The 21,994-nt window shown below is 34.9% G+C and overlaps 2 protein-coding genes across 2 annotated transcripts in view; one reads left to right on the plus strand and one right to left on the minus strand.

Annotated features, from left to right (window-relative positions):
- On the minus strand, nt 1-10,150 carry LOC134245805 (zinc finger protein 341-like). Its single transcript, XM_062728089.1, has 12 exons — nt 10,029-10,150; nt 7,267-7,344; nt 6,270-6,499; nt 5,716-5,841; nt 5,250-5,496; nt 4,511-4,791; nt 4,205-4,321; nt 3,736-3,879; nt 2,823-3,022; nt 2,420-2,580; nt 1,521-1,721; nt 1-1,130 (listed from the first exon to the last, which is right to left on the minus strand). Exons 1-12 carry the CDS (start codon nt 10,057-10,059, stop codon nt 97-99), a joined length of 2,850 nt encoding a protein of 949 aa, XP_062584073.1. The 5' UTR covers nt 10,060-10,150; the 3' UTR covers nt 1-96.
- Nucleotides 10,151-21,994, plus strand: part of LOC134245903 (N-acetylgalactosamine-6-sulfatase-like) — a 20,487-nt gene continuing 8,643 nt past the window's right edge. Inside the window, exons 1-10 of the mRNA XM_062728170.1 lie at nt 10,151-10,305; nt 11,327-11,450; nt 11,694-11,768; nt 13,379-13,481; nt 13,819-13,962; nt 14,338-14,401; nt 14,594-14,721; nt 15,406-15,542; nt 16,113-16,216; nt 17,535-17,671. Coding sequence (XP_062584154.1) covers nt 10,153-10,305; nt 11,327-11,450; nt 11,694-11,768; nt 13,379-13,481; nt 13,819-13,962; nt 14,338-14,401; nt 14,594-14,721; nt 15,406-15,542; nt 16,113-16,216; nt 17,535-17,671 — 1,169 coding nt within the window. The 5' untranslated portion in view covers nt 10,151-10,152. The remainder of the gene's footprint in view (nt 10,306-11,326; nt 11,451-11,693; nt 11,769-13,378; nt 13,482-13,818; nt 13,963-14,337; nt 14,402-14,593; nt 14,722-15,405; nt 15,543-16,112; nt 16,217-17,534; nt 17,672-21,994) is intronic.

Here is a 21,994-nt window from a genome sequence, read left to right on the forward strand (position 1 = left end):
AAAAACTAAAACTTTCAATAAATAAATTATGCTTAAATAGATCAAAATAAATTACAAATGCAACCACGATCAGAATTTGTACTAGAAAAATACATGCTACTGAGCTGACTGCAGTATTTCAGCATGGGCCTTCAGCAGGTTTTCAGTGCCTTGTAAAACGGGGTCTCCCTCTGGCCCCGTAAAATCGTCCAGCTGTGAGGTGGGATACCCCTGGTCTTGTCCACTGGAGCTTACCACAACGTGAGTAGTCACCATGCTATCGGGATCATCTGAAGGCATCACAACCTGCATGGGGACACTCTCTATCACAGACACATTACTGTCACTCACAGAAACACCGCCTTGTAAGGAGGCCATCTGAAGAGATAGCTGGTCACTTAGAGCTACGTTCTCTAGATTAGTTACTTGTATAGGAATTGACTGAGTCTCTATAATGGTAACTGGTTGATAACTGGTGTGGGGGGACACAATGTTCTGATAACCTGCACCAGAGGTTGAAGTCTGCAGGAAATGTGTCTGAATGCCATGTCCCAGAAGGCTATTAGGCTGGGAAGCCATGTTGACAGTAACGTATCGTGGAACAGGAGGGGTGACTTTGACACAAAATGGTGGTTTTTCTGTTTTGACCTTGCTGCTTTCCTCTTCCTTGACGATGGTTTTTGGAGAGGGTTCTTCGATGGGCGGCTCTTCCACCACTTCTGCTTGGCTTTCTTCCACCACCGCCTCCCCACTCTCAGCCTGCATGACCATCACATTCTGAACTTCCACCTCACTGTCTTCCTCCACCTCACTCTTCTTGTTTCTATCTTTTCCTGCCTCCACCGTTATCATGCGTTTTCTGGGCCGGCCCACTTTTCTTTTATTTCTGGGTCGATACACCTTCGCTGGTGCCTCTCCATTTTTACCCGGTATACACTTGTGCTCCTTGAACAGTTTGGGTCGGAAAAATCCTCTATGACAGACTTCACATTTGAATTTGTAGTCTGCTCTGTGTCCTCTCTCGTGCTCGATCAAGTGTGGTTTTCTGCTGAAACATCTTCCACACTCTCCACACTTGTAAGGACGAAGACCACTGTGGGTTACTATGTGAGATTTCAGTTTATCAGTCCTACTGAATTCCTTAGTGCACCCTAAAAAACAAAAGCAAAATGTAAATGTTAGTATTGTCTAAGAATTAAAAAATCAGACTTATTCTTGTAGGTAAATAACATGTACAAATGTATGATGTACCAAAATACAATTATACTTCATGGGAATAAATTTCACTAAGAATGCTATAAAAGAAAGTGTACATTCCTTTCTTTGTTCCTTAATATTCTATCTTCTTCAAAAAATGCAAATGCCCCTCCATTTACATGTGCTCGGTAATCAAGAAAACATTTTTTTTTCAGTAATGAATTGATTCAATTTAAAGCAATTATCACCATAAAACACCACTAAAACTATTAATATCTTATCAAAAGAGCTGATCTTGAATGTGTACCTTACTCCTTTAATTCCTGTCCCACCAGAATTCTTACCTGTTACTGCTTTGAAAGGACACTTGTACCGCTTGGCTGGCTCATGGATCAGCATGTGTCTTTTGAGTTTGTCCTTACGGTTAAAGGCAGTGTGACAGATTTCACAGGAAAATGGCGTCTCTCCTGTGTGAATTAAGGCATGCATTTTCAGGTAGTGCTCGGCTTTGAATTTCTTTTCACAGATTGGACACTGAAATTGACCTACAAACAAAAGGGAGAACATACTGTATAATGTATTATATGTGGCATGTATGATATTTGGTGGAAATTCATTTTTCTACAAGTTAGCGTAACTTTGATTTAGCTCTCTCTGAATGTGCTAAATACATGTATGATATACCAGACATTTTGGCGATATTCCTCATTTAGTGCAGGGATTTTCCACTAACCCATGTAGGGCCGAATATGGGCCCCATTCCCAATTGCAAAACCCCTCCCTTTTTCCCAAAAATGAACTGCGTCTGCATATGTTCAATTTTTGATTGCAGAAGAACTTCAGAAGTTAACTTCATCATAATTCACAACATACAAACATGGTCAGGTTTGGAAATTGGGTAAAATTTTATCATAATGATCAATTCTCTCATTCAAAGTTCTAAAATAATCGTGTTAAACATCAATTTTATTCATCTTAGTGTTAATTTCTTGAAAAACATCATACTATGATACAATAAAAATTTCCCTATTAGTGATAAAATGACGTTAAATTTCCAATTCCAAGGGCCTGGGTCCTATTCGCAAAAGTAAGTGGAAAATCCCAGTAGTGGTCTCTGCTTTCTTCCTAAAGTGCTAAATAGAATACATTCCTGTATGTTATACATTTACATTAATTTTTGGTTGAATTCAATTTGGAACACCTCGTCGAAAAGTGAACAATTTTTTTAAAAAACACAACAAACCTTCTGATCCATGTGAGGGTAAATGACGACGTAGATATCTCTCACAGGTGAAGGACTTGTTACAGTGAGGACAGGGGTGGTCATGGGAGGAGGTGTTTATGTGGTGCTCCAAGGCCTCGGGGGTGGAGTACTTATTCATGCAGCGAGTGCACTGAAAATGCCTGCCAAAACAAAAGCTGAGTTTTTAAAAATCTATATTTTTAAGCAAAATCAAATCAGGATTGTTTATTTTCCCCATTTTCCAAGTAAATTTACATAATACGAAATTTCACTTGTTTTATTAAATACTTCATTTAATACAAATATAAATATATTACAAATATATTTATTTAGAAGTTCTTAGTGCCCAACATGAAAAGTCCCATTGAATAATTTTTAAACATGAAAATTCATTTTTAGCTACCTTGGTCCTGTCTTGGGCCCCTGGTGAGGGTAGAGACTGTGTGTGTATTGGTGGAGGCCCAATTCATACAAAGACACAAACATCTTACTACAGGTATGACAGCGATAGGACATCTCACATTCATGTTCCTTAATGTGCTCCAGAAAGGAGTCCAATTCTTTAAACACCCGACTACATTTAGCCATGGAACACTTGAAAACCTGTAAATAGTGAAAAAATGTTTATCAACATTCAAAAAAATTGCACATCTATTGATAAACTGCCAACATGTAGAATTCAAAGAACAGAGCCCTAAAAAGATGATTTTGAGTACTTCATGTGTACATCTACTACTAAGGCCATATAAAATTGAAATCTTGGTTCTCAGGCCCGCGCGCATCCGTTTTGAGGTAGCCGCATTGCCAATTTTATTGTATTTTTGATAAAATAAAAAGTTGGTGTTGCGGAGACCAATCCGGGAAAAAAATTCCGACCTCATTTGTTTCGTAGTTTAGTATTCAAATATCACTTCCGGTAGCCATTTACAATGAGATTTTGGCTACTTCGTTTGAAAATACATTCGAGGACATTACCTACGATGTTTACACGCTGTTAAGCAATGGATAAAGCAGAAATTTTGACCAGAAATGGAAAGTATATATGTGATTAAAAAAATTATCTTTATGTTAAAGAAAATTCGGAAATTAAAATTAAAAAAAATACCTCCCTCATCTACTTTATTGCCAATAAAATGAAAAATAAAATGCCGCCCTCCCGCATCTGTTTTGGAGAAAATTGGCCTGAGAACTAGGGAATTAAATTTAGATAGCCTAATCACTGGTAGGAAAAAAGGAGTTGTCTCATTTTGATTAGTTTGTTGTCTTTTGTTGTTGTATTTGATGGTGGAGGGTATTAAAAAAATTAACATACTAACCTGTTGGTTTTTGTGCTGCACCATGTGAGATTTGAGGTGGAAGTAGGACTTGAAGCGACTAGGACAATACTGACACACGTAGGAGTTGTCTATCATGACTTTGGTTCTAGTGTCTTCCTTAGGCTCAGCTGTAGTGTTGTTCTCCTATATAAGAATCACAATAAAATGAAGCACTGTCATCACATGTTTTTCATGATCATGCATGTATATAATACAAAATTTAATGTAATACAATAAATTCTATGATGTAAATTTAATTTTATCGTATGTCCTGTTTTATTTGGATTTCCCATAAATGCAATTTCATAAATTCACACAATTATGTATTGAACTGGATTTCAATTCAAACCAAGATTTTCTTTCTCTCATTAAGAATTCATAACTGACTAGCATTTATAAATAAGTCTGGAATAAAACATTTGATCTAAAACCGCTTTTTATATTAATTTTTCCTTCTATAGACACTGACCTGCTCTTTCTCACTGCCTGCGACTTTAGTGGTTTCTTCCCCTTGTTCAGTAGTAACATTTTCCACCTGTAGAGGGGGCTGTTCTGGTAATGTTTTCCCAGTTCCTGATGGCCAAACCTGAAAATACATGTATATGTATGTAATATGAATGTACATGTAACAACAAATCAATCTTCACTGATTTGATTATTTCTACAAAAAATTGTATCTTGATCACATTGCATTATAATTAGAGCACTACTTAAAATCTTTCCATTAGATTATAAATTAAACAAACAAAAAAAAAATAAGTTGAGAAATCCAAACCTTGTGTGTATTCATGTGTTTTTTGACATTGGACTTTTGAGCGAAGGCTCTCCCACAGACAATGCATTGGAAAGGTTTTTCTCCTGTGTGTGCTCGAATGTGCTGCTGGAGGTCAAAGTTTTTAGTGAAGGCTTTGTTGCAGTACTGGCAGATCAGTTTCTTCTTCTCTCCCTCCACTATCAAGCCACCATTTTTACATCGCCTCATCCTCACTCCTGCAGTTTCAGTCCCACTTGTCAGCACTGTGACTAGGTTAGCATGAGCCTGGGCAGATTTTCTCCCTAAAAAATTAGTAATCCACCAATACACCCCAAATACAACATCCAGATTAAACACATTTCACTTTAAATATGCATTTTTTGTCCCAATGGTTCTTGAAAAGTATATTTCTTAAAAGATACCATCAAATTTTCAGAATACTTTGGCTAGGATAAAGCAGAAATCAGTAATAAAGAGGTCATTTGCAAACATATTTTATTCCTTTCTACCTAAAGATGCTTCTAACTTCTACAAATTTAAAAATGTGAAAACCAATTTTATTGGACAACAGACACTATGTGATAAGAAAAGCTTGCTTGAGCTTTAAGCTCAAGTGAGCTAAAAATACAATGTAAAGTTAAGTATTTTGCTTTCTCTTTGAATTAAAATGTTTTCTAGAAACATGAAATAATCTGGAATGCCAAAGTTCAACTGTAATGTTTAAAAGTAAAAAAAAAAAACTTTAAAAACATGTATTTACCAGCTTTAGTGGGACTAGGTTTGACTATGGTGTTGGCGATACTCTTCTCTGCCCTCGTGACTAGTGTTGGCTGCTGAGTAGGGGCTGGCTGGATTTGAATATGAGTTGCCGAGTTAAAGGTGGTGGTGCCAGTAGGCAGGGTGGAGGCACTGTTGATGGGACCCAAGATAGTCACACTGTTAGGAGACTGGGAGGGATAGGATGCCACCTGAGACAGATAGGATCCACCTGATGAAACAGGAGGTCCCTGAAAGCCAAAAAATAATATATATACATGTACATCTACATACTTTGTTTTGCATCCAGGTGCAAATTTTTTTAACAATGGCTCTTTTCTGGCATTACTGATCATTTTTTTAGAGAGTTACTCTACAATAATGTAGAATTTTTTTAACGTACATTTTCGTACACATCAATTAAATATATAATAATTCTTTAAATCAACATCCCCCTGCCCTTCTCTTACCAGCTGTAATGTCTGGTTACCAAGGGATTGATCAATATTAGCGAATGACATCAGTTCATCTGTTAAGACCACATTCTGAGCAAGGGCTGAAGCTGGTGTCACGTTACTGTAGGAGGGAATGGAGGACTAAAAGAAAAATTCTAAACATATTATTCGTAACATACATTAAACACAATCCATGTACATGTAATCATCATGTTTTTTGTATCAAGAAAGTGCTGCACTCTTTAACTGCATGGCATACAACTAGACGTATCATGTACATGTGAAAAGCAATTGGTTTGTGAGGCCTAGGCTAGCTAGCATTTGTAGCGCATACATGGTTCACCATACTACACCGTATGTTACTGGTAATTTTTGCGTTGTACATGTACATATCTAACAATTGCTGCATTTTTTTAAATACAAGAAACTCTATGCTACACTTCAATCAATATAAAATGTTTTCTGCTGATTAATTTTTTTTTTATATTGCCATATTCTTACTTTCTTTTGGCAAGGAATTTCGATGGATGGAAAATAATAATTTTTTCCCCTACAAACAACAAACAAACCTGAATGATCTGTGGTGCCCTGCCAACAGTAACAGTTTCAGGGGCAGGGGCCGCCCCTCTAGCACTGGTGGCAAGGACAATGTCTTGAGCATTCTGATTGGTCCGAGAGACTGCCTGTTGCACTATGGGACGAGGGCCATTACAGCGTGACTGTTTGTGGCTCAGAAAGACTGACAGGGAGCAAAACTGCTTCTTGCACTTGCCACATTGAAAAACATCATCTTCATCAACTAAAACATGTAAAGAAAAGTTTAATTAAAAATTAAGGCAGAGGGCATATTAGAAAATTCAAGTAAAGAAAAAAATTCTCTCAACACTAATAATTAAATTCTGATATGCATCATTTAAAAATAACATACAATCATATACATTTTCTAATAAGACCTTTTGCGTTCCTTCTATCTCTTATTCTAAATATTATTCTCGCGGGTTGGAATTCCACTGTGTGACCTGGAGTCTGGTCTTTTGGATAAGACCATATAAATCGAGGTCCCGTGTCGCAGTAGGTGCTGGCAAGATGATCACTCACTGCTCAATGGCTCTGAGTGCTAAGTATAGGTCAAAATTTGTAGCTCTTCACCGGCAAGTGGTGGAGTCTCCACATGAGCGAAAAATTCTCGAGAGGGACGTTAAACAACATACAATCAATCAATCTATTGGTACAGAAATTTTGATCATGTCACCTCAACTGTGACCTTTGAACTACATTTGAATTTTGAAACCCTTATCAATAAAACATTGCACAAGTGTATATCACTTCAGTCTTCTCCAACTCTAGAATTGTGTTATCATTGCCTGAGGGCATAGTGTTTCACAAACACATCTGATTTCAAATTATTTCTGAGCATCTAAAACATGTCAAATGCCATTTATATTGAACCCTAAAATTGATGAGGGAGAAACCTTTATATTTTAGCTTTGAAGGTCTGAAATTTCTTTTATGGAACATTTCAAGAACAAATTTATATGTTGGATATTTATAAGTTATCTTTCTTACCAGGAGTAGTCTCCGTGATGACCTGGGAATCAATCAGGGACTGGACGGCCACGGCTGTCTGGTTGTCCATACCTGGCACTATAATGTAAAAGGACATTCAGGATTGAAAGATCAATATTTAACATTTACAAAGATTTGATTATTAATTATTTATATTCCATATAAGTGGACATTTTAGTGAGGATTTTATCTTAATGGCATTAATATATAAACATGGGTGCTGAGATTGCTAAAATTGAATATTGCTAAAAATCAATTGCGTTTATTTTAAAACTTGTAATAGCTTCTTAAGTGAGCATTTTAACATTGCTAAAATTATTTCTCGCTAAAAATAAAATACCAATTTTTAAGGAGAAATTGCTTAATTTGTGTCTCGCTAAAATTTCCACTTATACAGTAAGTATACTACACTGACTCTGACTGAGACTGTATTTCATTTGTATGACAGGAAAGGAGTTAATGGGAGAAAAAAGGATTCAAAGGAAGATAAAAGGGAATGAGAGAAATAATTAAGACCAAATGAGAAAGAGAGAGCACATGCATGCATCAACTGATCAAGACAAGGCTTCATTTATTGTTACAATTAAATGCTTTCTTTATATTTGATTTGTAGAAGATGTTTTGTAACATTGCAGAATAAGCAGGTTTAAGCAGATTCATGAGTTTTTTCTGCAACAAACATTGAATGATTATGACATTTTAATGTTAAGATTTAATTCAATCGGTCTTTATTCATGTGAATGTAGTCAAAGTAAAGATTGTATTAAATATTGATCTCTGATTAGTGTACGTAACATTGTGGAAAATCCTTTTACATTTTCTCATATTGGGAGTAATAGATGGCAGTCGAAAAGAAAACATGCATATATCTTAATTACTATAGTTTAGGACTAACTTACAATCGCAACCAAATTCTCAGGCCTTTTTCACAAGCATTTTAGCTCACCTGAGCCAAAGGCTCAAGTGAGCTTTTCTGATCAAAATTTGTCCGTTGTCTGTCGTCGTCGTTGTCGTCGTCGTTGTAAACTTTTCACATTTTCATCTTCTTCTCAAGAACCACTGGGCCAATTTCAACCAAACTTGCTACAAAGTATTCTTGGGTGAAGGGGATTCAAGTTTGTTCAAATGAAGGGCCACGCCCTTTTCCAAGGGGAGATAATTATGAATTAGAGAAAAATTAATGGCATTTTTAAAAAATCTTCTTCTCAAGCTACACTGGGCCAGGAAAGATGAAACTCATGTGGAATCATCCTCAGATAGTGTAAACTCAAATTTGTTCAAATCATGACCCCCAGGGCTAGGGTGGGGCCAAAATGGAATCAAATTTTTACATAGGAATATATAGGAAAAATCTTTAAAAATCTTCTTCTCAAGAACCACTGGGCCAGGAAAGATGAAACTCATGTGGATTTCATCCTCAGGTAGTGTAGATTCAAGTTTGTTCAATTCATGACCCCCGGGGGTAGGGTGGGGCCAAAATGGCAGATCAAAGTTTTACATAGGAATATATAGGAAAAATCTTTAAAAATCTTCTTCTCGAGAACCACTTGGCCAGGAAAGATGAAACTCATGTGAAATTAACCTCAGGTAGTGTAGACTTCAAGTTTGTCCAAATCATGACCCTCGGGGGTAGGGTAGGGCCAAAATGGCCGATCAAAGTTTAACATAGGTATATATAGCGAAAACTTTTAAAATCCTCTTTTCAAGTACTTCAAATCCATGCTTAGTGATATTTATATGGAATCATTCTCAGGTAGTGTAGATTCTAGTTTGTTCAAACCATGACCCCCTGGGAGGTTAAAATTCAAGCCCCCCCCCCCCCCCCCCCCCCCCCCCCAAACTGAGTAAACTTTCAGTTCTGATCTGATATGTACTTTTTCCTAGCTAATTGCTCAGGTGAGCCATGTGGCCCCTGGGCCTCTTGTTTTTTCATGAATTTTGAAAAAATTTAGATCTAGGTCAACCTTGAAGTGAATTCAAGAACCATGAAGAAAGATGTGATTGAAATAGATTTTTAAAAATATGAGAAAAATTGTTCCATAGAAAAAATTAGAAAGCAGAAAAATATTATTTAGTACATGCAGCATGGGTTAAGTATTAATTTGTAATTAAATTTTCAATAGTGATAAATATTGTCATATCCATATCAGCTTTCATCCACCTTTTTTGTGATCAATCCCAGTATTAAAGTATTGCAGTGGATAAATCTATAAAATTTGTTTATGTCTAATATTTTCTATATTTTTTAAAACGCCATGATAATTAATTTTTATTTTATTGGATTTTCTATTTTGCAAGAAACATTTTAAAAGCCGTAGTATTTTTTTATGATATTTTATGTAATTTCCTTAATTAACAGATCGAAATAAGTTGTATCAAAAATACTTCAAAGCCTCTAAGCACAAAACATGTAATACTATGAATTAGATCCGCCACATAACACTGCCATTCCATTGACCTTCCCAACACCCATTTTACACCCTCCGGGATGCATTGTGTTTCAAATTTTAAAACCAAATTCCAATATGTTATTTAAAGATTCTCGTAAATTTTCCATCAAAAAGGCATTAAATGACGTTAATTTAAAATTTAAATGTTTAATAATTGGAGCAAATGTAAAATCTTATTCAAGATATGTCCAACATTGTTTCGAGTAATCAAAATGGCGGAACACCTGCATCCGACGCTTCACAATTGATAGAACAGCCTAAGTTTTGTATCTCAAAAAATAATCGCTCAAACATATGAATAAAAATGATAACCTGTATATGTCTCTAAGAACTGTTGATTCATGGTCAACTATGTTGCATGTATTCTGACTAAAATCTGACACCAATCTTCATTTCCAATGTCAATATCCCAGTTATCGTTCCTGAATGATGACGTATGATCACGTGCCTCTCAAAACTGAAAGTAAAAGAAGGCCGGCAACTTCACACGAAAACAAAAAACAAAATGATTTTCTTGTTTATAATAACTGTGCAGTTCAGCATTTTGAATGCTATGAAGCCAAACTTTATTTTAATGCTGATGGATGATGTAAGTTTGATAATGTGTCATTCTATAGATCTTCTGTATCTGACATCCGTATTGATCAGTTGATCAGATCCTGTTCGGCTGTTGATCTGCTGACAGCTGACAACCTCTTTACCTGTTCTACATGTAGTGGGTGTGTTTGAACGATGTAACCAAACAAGAATGTTTTGCATATAATCTGAGAGACATTGGAAGAAATAGAGATATAAGCTTAGGATTTAGGATCCAGGATTTTTTTCCCTGGGAGGGGGGGGGGGGGGGGTTCCACGCCAGTCACAAAAATCCAGCACTGAAATTTCTTGGCAAGCAAAGCAAAAAAAACCCTCCTTTTTCAAACTTGATAAACCATTTTTTTTTCAGCCACTTTGCAATCACTCTTTCTTGGTTTAGTATATACATTTAAAATCTCTGAAAAATCTGGGGGGAGGGGGTGGGGGCTCCCTAACCCCCTTCTAGCTCGCGCATTAATACCAACATTTGCAAGATTTGTGAAACACTTAATTAATTAAGTCTATATATAATCAAATGATTATAAAAACATTTAAAGGCTAAAGTACATCAGAGAACTATAAAAAATATATATTTAAAAATCGTTTTTAAGTGTCTCAGGTACTATGATACTTCGATGATCACAAATCTGCCCCTGGACCTCTTCATAAAAACTATTAAAATGCTTGTGAGTTCAGATTTCTATTGATATCTATCAGTCAGGGAGAAATTATGTGATACTCTGGAGACTCCAGCTAGATTACCATGTACTAGTATAATCAACCACTGAGTTACTGGTTGACATGTACAAGTATCCAATCCTGGTTCTGCACTTTTCCTCTTTTTTAAGGTCCTCAAAACACTAATCTAAGACGACTCATAAATTCTGCTGTTTAATTAAGCAAGAATGATTTTGGCAGACTTGTCGCTAAGGCTTTCACCCGAGGTACTCTATTCAAAGGATGAAATAATAGAAATATGTCTTAGTGATATGTGTAATTCATTATCCATCTAATTTGCATGATTGTACATATAGATGGGATGGGGTGACCTAGGAGTATTTGGAGAACCCAACAAAGAGACACCATTCCTGGATCAGATGGCAGAGGAGGGCATGCTGTTTCCTGACTTCTACTCTGCCAATCCATTATGCTCACCATGTAGGTTTCAAAAAGAACTCTGATAATTCAATATTTCAATTATTTAATATATGCAGAGTTGTTCATATATTGATGTATTTCTGCACATAAAATTATAATTCTTGGAAGTTATTTAAAGGTAGAATTTCAATTACCAGTACACTTTTCTTTCTCAACAATGTAGATAATTTTTACTGGAAATTGATTTAAATCAATCTCTCCAATGTGGCGGTATGTAAATTATGTCTTCCTTCTTTCTTGTAGCCAGGGCTGCACTTTTGACTGGACGTTTACCAATAAGGAATGGATTCTACACTACGAATGACCATGCACGGAATGGTACTTAAATTATTAATCAAAAAAGTTCACTAAAATTGTTAATTTTTAGCTCTACTGGTCAGAGACCAGAAGAGCTTATGCGATAGTAATGCGTCCATCGTCCGTCCGTCGTCCGTCCGTCTGTCTGTCCGTCTGTCTATCTGTCTGTCCGTCTGTCTGTAAACAATTTTTCAAAATGCTACTCCTCCTACAGTTTTGCTCTGATTTTAATATAACTTGGCACACAAGTAGATTATACTAAGATACATGATTCTGTATATCGGTTTTTGATTTCGATAAACGGTGTTGCCGTGGAAACTAAAAATAGAAATTTCTGTGAAATTCTTTCAAAATGCTACTTCTCCTACAGTTTTGGTCTGATTTCAATATAATTTGACACACAAGTAGACTACACTAAGATACATAATTCTCTTTATCGGTTTTTGATTTCGATAAACGGTGTTGCTGTGGTAACTAAAAATAGAAATTTCTGTGAAATTTCTTTTAAAATGCTACTCCTCCTACAGTTTTGGTCTGATTTCAATATAACTTGGCAAACAAGTGGATTACACTAAGATACATAATTCTGTTTATCAGTTTTTGATTTCGATAAACGATGTTGCCGTGGCTACTAAAAATAGAAATTGCTGTGAAATTCTTTCAAAATGCTCCTACTCCTCCTACAGTTTTGCTCTGATTTCCATAAGCGTGGGATTCAATGAGTCTTGAACAAGAGACATAATTCTGTTTATCGGTTTTTGACTTCAATGAACGGTGTTGCCTTGGTTACTAAAAATAGAAATTTCTGTGAAATTCTTTCAAAATGCTACTTCTCCTACAGTTTTGGTCTGATTTCAATATAACTTGGCACACAAGTAGACTACACTAAGATACATAATTATTGATATCGGTTTTTAATTTCGATAAACGGTGTTGCCGTGGTAACTAAAAATAGAAATTTCTGTGAAATTTCTTTCAAAATGCTACTCCTCCTACAGTTTTGGTCTGATTTCAATATAACTTGGCACATAAGTAGATTACACTAAGATACATAATTCTGTGTATCGGTTTTTAATTTCCATGAACGGTGTTGTCATGGTTACTAAAAATAGAAATTTCATTAAAATGGTTTCAAAATGCTACTCCTCCTACAGTTTTGGTCTGATTTCAATATAACTTGGCACACAAGTAGACTGCACCAAGATACATAATTAGATTTATCGGTTTTTGATTTCCTTGAACGGTGTTGTCGTGGTTACTAAAAATAGAAATTTCTGTAAAATTGTTTCAAAATGCTACTCCTCCTACAGTTTTGGTCTGGTTTCAATAAAGCTTGGGACACAAGTAGACTACACTAAGAACATAAAGAGACTTTATCAAGGATCATTGTTCTATTTATTGCTGTTGTAAAGTTTCAATCCCCAATTGCTTAAGTACTTTTCTCTTCCTTTGCTATAAGTACAAACCAGTAGAGCTTCAGTCTTGACAGAGACTTCTGGTTGTTTGTTTAAATTGTTTTTGCTGCAGCTAGACTATTACTGATATTTTTAAGAGAATGTCGTGAATGTAACCTTTCATTTTGCATATATAGTGCAAGACTTTTTTTAAAATCATTCTATTTTTCACAATAGCATACACCCCACAGAATATTGTGGGTGGAATTCCAGATGAAGAAATTTTGCTGCCAGAACTTCTTCATAAAGTGGGATATCAGAATAAGCTAGTTGGAAAATGGTAGGTGCTGGGTACTTGTATCTGCATGCAGTTAAAGCCGTCTGAAATTGTATACCACAGTTAATATAAGATGGTAAAGTCTGCCATAATTTGCATTGGGATCAATGTTGAATGCTTGTAGTAGTGTAAGATACAAGGCATCCTACTGGCTTGGGCTAGTAGGATAACTCTTTTGGTGGAGCAATTGACTGGCAAGCCAGAGGCCCAGGTTCAATCCCTTCAAGCAGAGGCATTAAATGACTCTGTTACATGCTGTCTTGATTTAAAGATCTTTTTGCTTTTTGAGAGGGGATGCTCCACTTCATGAGTTGCTTTGCTATTTTTAACGTCATTTCAGGCACTTGGGTCAACAGAAACAATACCTACCTCTCCAGCATGGATTTGATGAATGGTTTGGAGCACCAAACTGCCATTTTGGTCCCTATGACAACGTTCACACTCCTAACATTCCGGTATATAGGAACTCAGAAATGATAGGGAGGTGGGTGAAATCAAATCTCCACTGGAAAAAAATTGATGGAATTGAATGATAAATTTGAAATGTATTTTAATCATTCAAATAGAGAACTTAAATACTGTATTTTTTAATTTCTTGCTGGTAATAGATATATTATACTTTAAATTATTGATCCGTATTTAATGAGTATGATAAGAGAGAGGAAAATCAAGAGGCTTTTATTTAAATTATATGCTTCATATCAATTTTAAAAAAAAGTCTTGTACAATGTTAAATCTTGGTACCTTGAACACTGATATCTCAAAAACTTTGAATTTGTCAAAGTGATTTAGATGTCCCAACCATTATGCTTTAAGTATTTTACATTTGGTAAAAATGTTATTATGTAATATTTTTCAGATATTATCAAGATTATAAAATTGAAAAGAATGGGGAATCCAACTTAACACAACTTTACATGCAGGTTTGAGAATTTTGAATTTCTTTTTCTGATTCATCTTTCAGTTAATTCTAATGTTGAGATATATACACATAGCATTTTGGTGCTATGCATAATGGGATTAGAGTATACATGTACATTTATAATTATCCTTTCTACCATGATTTGATTTTCTACCATGATTTGATTTTCTACCATGATTTGATTTTCTTGAAGGAGGCAATAGAATTTATTACCAGGATGCACAATAAATCCAAGCCATTTTTCCTGTACTTGGCTGTAGATGCTACCCATGAACCATTGTATGCTTCCAAGTCTTTCCTGGGAACCAGTAAAAGAGGATTGTGAGTACCAGTCAATAGTAGAATTTTTAGTGCTTCTTAAATCTAAAAAAGTTTACTTTCTATTTATTTGGAACCAGATGTACATATTACATATTTTAATCATTTTTCATGCATCATTATTTTACACATGTTGTGTATTGATTATGAAAAACATATTTACTGATCAGAAACACTGAGGTTTCCATGAAATTTAATACCAGTTCCTTGGAAAAAAATATGAATCAATAATTTTTTTGTGATTATTTTAATTTGTGATGTCTTTAATACATTATTTTAATTTCTTAAAAAGAAATGCAAAAGGTCTGTTCATAACAGATATTGACACACACGATGTGACTCTTAGTTATACCCCCCGCAAATGAAGTTCAAGGTCACTGGAAGTAAAATTCATAATTTGTGTCCGGTCCATATCTTTCTTATGGATAAACTTGGTAGGTTCTCATTCCACACAAAGATTGCCCATGACCCAAGGGTTTGTAATAACCTTGACCCAAGGTCATTTGGGGAAGTTCAAGGTCACTGGAAGAAAAATTTCGTAATTCATGTGTGATACATATCTTTATTATGGAAAAACTTACTTCTGAAAAACCCAGCGGGGGGTATTTTGTCCCATTTGGACAGTTCTAGTTTATACCTGATATGAACAGTGTTCAAAATGATAGTTTTTTATCATCAACTCTTTAGGTATGGTGATGTTGTAAGAGAACTGGATTTTGCTGTGGGAAAAATTCTCACCACATTAAAGAAGCTAAAAATAGACAATAATACTCTGGTATTTTTCTCCTCCGACAATGGTGGTGCTACATATGCCAAAGAACATGGTAATTTTATACTTAGATTTTCTTGAATTTAACAATTAAAAAGAAAAGAAGAAAAAAAATAACTATGAAATACAGTGCATCAAGTTTCTAAAAGCCTTAAGAATTAATAAAAAGCTTTTTATCAAAGGCTGTTTGAGAGATAAAAAGTGGACAATAGGGGAGGGGGGTTAATTTGTCCATCTACTTGTACCATTCCTGTCATACTGCATGATTATATGCAAGTTTATCTTTTACTTGTATCTTTTTATTCCATCGCAAAGAGTTTGGGGGATATAGTGATGCAATATTGAGTGTTTGTGATTGAAACGAAAGTGAAGTAATTTGCATTGCGATCACTGTCAAATGCTACCTTGATTTATAGATCTGCTCTTAAATGTGAGGGAATGCTCTAAAGCAGAGCATTCCCTCACATTGTTTTCTCTGTTTTGTAAATAATATGATACCTTTATCTTTTTTTTTGATTTTTCAGGATAACAAGATTATCTCTTTTGGTCCCGTATCTGTGTTTCTTTAACTCAGAACAATATCCTTTTTAGCTAGCTGATACTTATAATTTGATTTATTATGTAGGGGGCAGCAATGGACCATTTCTGTGTGGTAAGGAAACAACATATGAGGGAGGTATGAGAGAACCCACAATAGCTTGGTGGCCAGGGCATATCAAACAGGGTCAGGTAGGGCAGTCAATCATTGAATAATTAGTAATATACAAACAATGGTCAGCAAACACTCTTAGTCCATTGACGTCTTATTTTGAATGTAAGAAATTCAAAAACTATAAAATTGAGGTAAAGAATTACAGTTTTAAGACTTGACTTTTGATCTCTTAGGATTGTGGCTCAATAATGCTGCATTTTGCAGTAATACAAAGTCAAAAATTTCATTCTTATTTTAAAATGAGTCTTGGGTAAGGAATTTTTTTTTATGATATTGTGCACTAAAAGGGACATTCAGTTTAAGTCTGAAAAACTTTAATTGTTTAAAATAAACACATACCTGTAAATGTCAAGGGGGGTGGGCTTAATTGTGGTTGGTGAAATCAGTAACCTCCTTTTACCTTCTTCACTTAAAAAAATTAATTTCTTGGTTCTCAGGCCCTCCCTCATCTCTTCCAAGGGTGCCTCATTCACCCTTTTTATTTCTAAATCAATAAAATAAAAGCAACAAATCACCTCCCTCATCATTTTTATACCCCATGCAACAATATGCATGAGGTATAATGTTTTTGACCCATCCGTCAGTCAGAGTGTCAGTCAGGCAGTCTGTCAGTCCTGTTTTTTTGTCAGCACAACTCCTCATAAACTGCTGCACAGAATTTGATCAGACTTTGCACATATTTAGGACACAATATGTAGGTGTGCATATTACTAGGAAATTCCGATTCCTTTTTTTCTGAGAATTTCGGCACTTTTCAACTTAGATTTTTGGCCATACCTCGAATATAGAGATGATCAGTTTGTCAGCGCAACTCCTCATAAACCACTGAACAGAATTTGGTCAAACTTTGCACATATTTAGGACACAATTTTTAGATGTGCTTATTACCTGGAAATTCCAATTCCTTTATTATTTTCGGGAATTTCGGCACTTTTAACCTTAGATTTTTGGCCATATCTTGAATATAGAGATGAACAGTTTGTCAGCGCAACTCCTCATAAACCACTTCACAGAATTTTGTCAAACTTTGCAGACATTTTGGACACAATATGTAGATGTGCATCAGGAAATTCCAATTCCTTTATTTTTTTCAGGATTTTCGGCACTTTGAGTTTTGGGGAGTGTGGGATGTGGGAGCTTTCTCACTTTTTCTTTCATGAGGTTTTGTACACTGTAAAAAGCTGCCTCATCATGTTTTGGGGCAATAAAAATGTAAAAAAAAAAAAAAAATGCCTCCCTCCCTAATCATATTTCTTAAAAAAAAAGGCCTGAGAACCAAGGAATTAACTTTGCATGGCCTAATATTAATTGTAATAAATTCTTTTCTTTGAACAGGTTTCAGCTCAGGTAGGCTCTTTAATGGATCTGTACTCCACGTTTGCAGATTTTGCGGGCGTCGATAAACCAAAGGACCGTGTCATCGACGGAATCAGTCTTCGCACTTCATTGCTTAATCACACAGAAGTGCAGAGGTAAGAATGGGTGTTGCAATTGCAATATATTAGGGAAATTTAAACTATAAAAAGTTTCGGATTTCATACAAATCAGATGATTGGTAAAATTATCTTTATTTGTATAGAATCTGATTCAAGTTTGTTAAATTCATGAGATCTGCATGGGAATAAGGTAGGATGGCAAAAGAGGATCAAGTTTTATGTAGAAATAATTAAGAAAAATCTTAAGTTTACTTTACAGCCTCTCAAGAGAGCAAAGGGCATATTCATATGCAAGCATTTAACTGTGAATCAATTTAAAGCATGGTCTAAGGAACTCTGGGATCAAAATTTTGATTAAACATTTTTAAAAAAATGATGCAATATGGAAGAAAAGGGGTCAACTTGTAATATGTTGCCATCGAGCTTCAATGTATATATACGAGGGTTGTCCCGTAAAATCGTGGACAAGTTGTTTAGTGTAAAAAATAAACATCACTGCATTCTGAAATTTTCACTATTATTTAGTACATATTTTAGTAATATACACAGCAAATTTCAGATAAATATATGCATAAATAAACAAATTATGAGATTTTATGCCATGTATTGTATCACTTTAGGGCGCATGGATTATAACGTCAAAGTGTCTAAAACAGCGTCTCGTTTTATCTTTGCTGAAAATGAAGTTGGATGAGTCCGACTTAAATTTAGGAATTTCATTGATACACATTCTTTAGTCCCCATAAACAGTCGAAGAACCAGTTGGCACCCTCATGCGATCTTCTGAAGATTTATCAGTAAGTTACGGACAATATTCCCACCATCATTCAACTAATAGAAAATCTCATATCGGCGGTCTACTGTGACTGTGTCTTTTGCTATTACATTAGGAGTTTGTCCGTGTGTTTTGTACTCCCCAGGGACTCGATCAAAAAAGACTTCGCTAAGAAAACTCCTATTTCATTTGTATACTTAAGATATGGTGATATTTTTATAATCTTTTTTCTTCAATGGTCATTTCAAGTCTCTAAAGGTGTCATTTCAACATCGAATTAAAACGGAACTACTCTCCGGTGCGCCGTAACGTCATAAAACGTCGCCATTTTTCGTGTGTTGTGTTTACCACTTTCCCATTTCGAATGCTCGAGAAATTGCCAAAAAATAACCAAATGCCTTCAAATTTTTACAAAGACTACAAAATTGATTGTGGAATTGAATTAGGATAATTTTAATCCAAATCTTATGTATTTAAAACTTTTATTTTGAATTCAAACTTGTGTATTCTTTAATAAAACCTTGGTTTTTTGTCCGTGCGCCGTAGGACAATACCCCGTGCACATTCAAGCATAATAAAATCTTTATTTTTGACTATATTTTATCAAAAAAATTATCATGCACTTAAATATGATAAATAAACATTTACTGAAATTTTCAGCTTAGTGCGCCCATTACTTTTCGAGAAAAACGCTTTGTCCACGATTTTACGGGACAACCCTCGTACATGAACTATTTATAAATTAATTGTTGCCATCATGTACTTAAATTTCATGATGACAATTAAAGGTGTCAGGTCATTTCTCTCTAAAAATTTTTCTCTCCCAGGTTATTTCTCTCTCCTACCATTTCACGGTAGGTCATTTCACGGTAGGTCATTTCTCTCTCCTACCTGGGTCATTTCACCCCATTTTTAATCTGGTCTTATATAATTATTTACATATCCATTCTTGTGTTATTAACTTTTGTCTTGTAAAATAAATTAATTTTATCAATTTATGACCAATAAAATTCGAACGAGAGAATGTGTCGGAATTTTATTTACAGGGGAAAATTCAATATTTGATATTAATGAAAATAAATTGATACCATTGTCCAGCCCTTGCTTCGCGGAGGCCTCCTCTGTTAAGGGTAATAATTTTGAAAGAAAAATTTAAACTCAATTAAAATAAATTAATTTGTTAAAATAATTAATTTTTATCATAGCCGATGATGAAGTTTTGTCTATAATCTAAATATTATATAGATACTGATCAAACTCGAATCTTAGAAAAATAATACAAAAAAATTTTGCTTTTATTGATTGATTTTGTTTGGCAATACAAATACGTTGGAATAAAAAAAAATAAAACAGTTTTAAATTATAATATGTCAATTTTGATCTAAGTAGAAAAAAGGGAGAAAATACCCGTGACGTAAAATAACAGCTGCAGAACTGTAGCTCTCCGAAAAGAAGTATATTGACAGACTGGTTCAATACATTTTCGTTTTGGAAAACTACAGTTCTGCAGCTAAAAATAGATAATTTTTAGAAAACAAAGGATACTTCAAAATATATATTATGAAACCAGATACACAAGTAAAAGTATGTAAATATTTACCAATATTTATTTTGAATAATTGTATATTATAAAATTATAAATAATAAGAACGTGAAGAAAATAATGACGTAAAAATGCTATCAATATGAAAAAATCTAAAATGCAATATTTTCAAGGTATACAAGATTAACAAAGTAATCAAACCACATGAATTAATGGGAATGTAACAACGGAAAAAATATCTCTTAAAAATGAATTATAAGACATCGAAAAGGAACTTACTCGGTGCGGCAATAGGGTTCATACTTCATGTAAGAAGTCACGAAATGAGATGAAATGGGTTGGTGGGTGGGGCAATTGTCCAAGACAGTGCTTCTGATAGAGTCAGCGGCATTTGTCCAAGACAGACCTTCTGGTAGAGTCAGCAGCATTGAGCAGCATTTCTCCAAGACAGACCTTCTGGTAGAGTCAGCGGCATTTAGCGGCATTTGTCCAACACAGACCTTCTGGTAGAGTCAGCGGCATTAAGCGGCATTTGTCCAAGACAGACCTTCTGGTAGAGTCAGCGGCATTTCTCCAAAACACACCTTCTGGTAGAGTCAGCGGCATTTAGCGGCATTTGTCCAACACAGACCTTCTGTTAGAGTCAGCGGCATTTAGCGGCATTTCTCCAAAACAGACCTTCTGGTAGAGTCAGCGGCATTTAGCGGCATTTCTCCTAGACACACCCTCTGGTAGAGTCAGCGGCATTTGTCCAAGACAGACCTTCTGGTAGAGTCAGCGGCATTTAGCGGCATTTCTCCAAGACACACCTTCTGGTAGAGTCAGCGGCATTTAGCGGCATTTTTCCAAGACAGACCTTCTGGTAGAGTCAGCGGCATTTAGCGGCATTTGTCCAAGACAGACCTTCTGGTAGAGTCAGCGGCATTTAGCGGCATTTCTCCAAAGCAGACCTTCTGGTAGAGTCAGCGGCATTTAGCGGCATTTCTCAAAGACAGTGCTTCTGACAACATTTAGAGAATTTGTTTAACAAGATTGAGTGCTTTAATTCCTTTCTCCTTTATTTTCAGTAAATTCCTTCATCTTGAAAAAGATGTAGGACTCAGGAATAAAAAACAAGTCCATAAATACTGTTTTGTATAGATCATAGATAAAACAATCTTAATTACAATTTAATCTGTTGTTTTTCCATGGATTTACTGATATACAGTAATTAATGGAGAGATGGTTTACACTTTTATGTAGGGGTGGGACGATATACCGATACACCGATACATATCGATATTTTCCTCTAAGATACGGTTTAAGATACAAGCATTCAAATATCGGTACGAAACGATACATGAACGACCTATCCAAAAATTGAAAATGAAAGTACCTGTCCTTGGAAAATGGCGGCTTGTACGAAGCGAAGAGACGATGATGATATTGAAAACATAATTTAGAACTAATAAGTCGTTGATTAGGGGTAAAACGTTTTTACTTTTAAGCAGCCTCGGAAGATTGGACAAGAAAAGTTCAGTATGTAAAGCGTGCTATACACAGAAAGTATCGTTTCCAGAACATTTGATATTATTAATTGTTAGTCCATCTCGTGCTTTTTTGTAATCTCAACTAGGCTACAGACTTTCAGCAATTGATTATAATGTAAATGTGCTTTTTTTTAAATATGAAATTTTAGTCAGTCTTCTTTGATGAACTGCACAACTGTTTGTAAACAACTTGTTTATAGAAATTTGGTAACAATAACATGTACATGTATTATTGTTTTTGAAAGTTTTAGTCAATGAAATTGATGAACTTCAAGTATTAATTTCAAAGCACACATGATTTTATATAGTTTAAGAATAATTTGTTGATTTAATGTCAAGACAAAAAAAAAAATAAAATAAAATACGAATTCTTTTGCATAGTTTTATAATTTATCATGTAGCAGTTGATTTAATGTCAAGACAGAAAATGAAATAAAATACTTTTTTAAAATAGTTTTATAATTTATCATAATATCGAGATACGTATCGTATCGTGCTAATATATCGAGATA

Source organism: Saccostrea cucullata, unplaced genomic scaffold, assembly GCF_032062105.1.
Source record: "Saccostrea cucullata isolate Sc308-1 unplaced genomic scaffold, CSIRO_AGI_Scuc_v1 ctg1722, whole genome shotgun sequence".
NCBI lineage: Eukaryota > Metazoa > Mollusca > Bivalvia > Ostreida > Ostreidae > Saccostrea > Saccostrea cuccullata.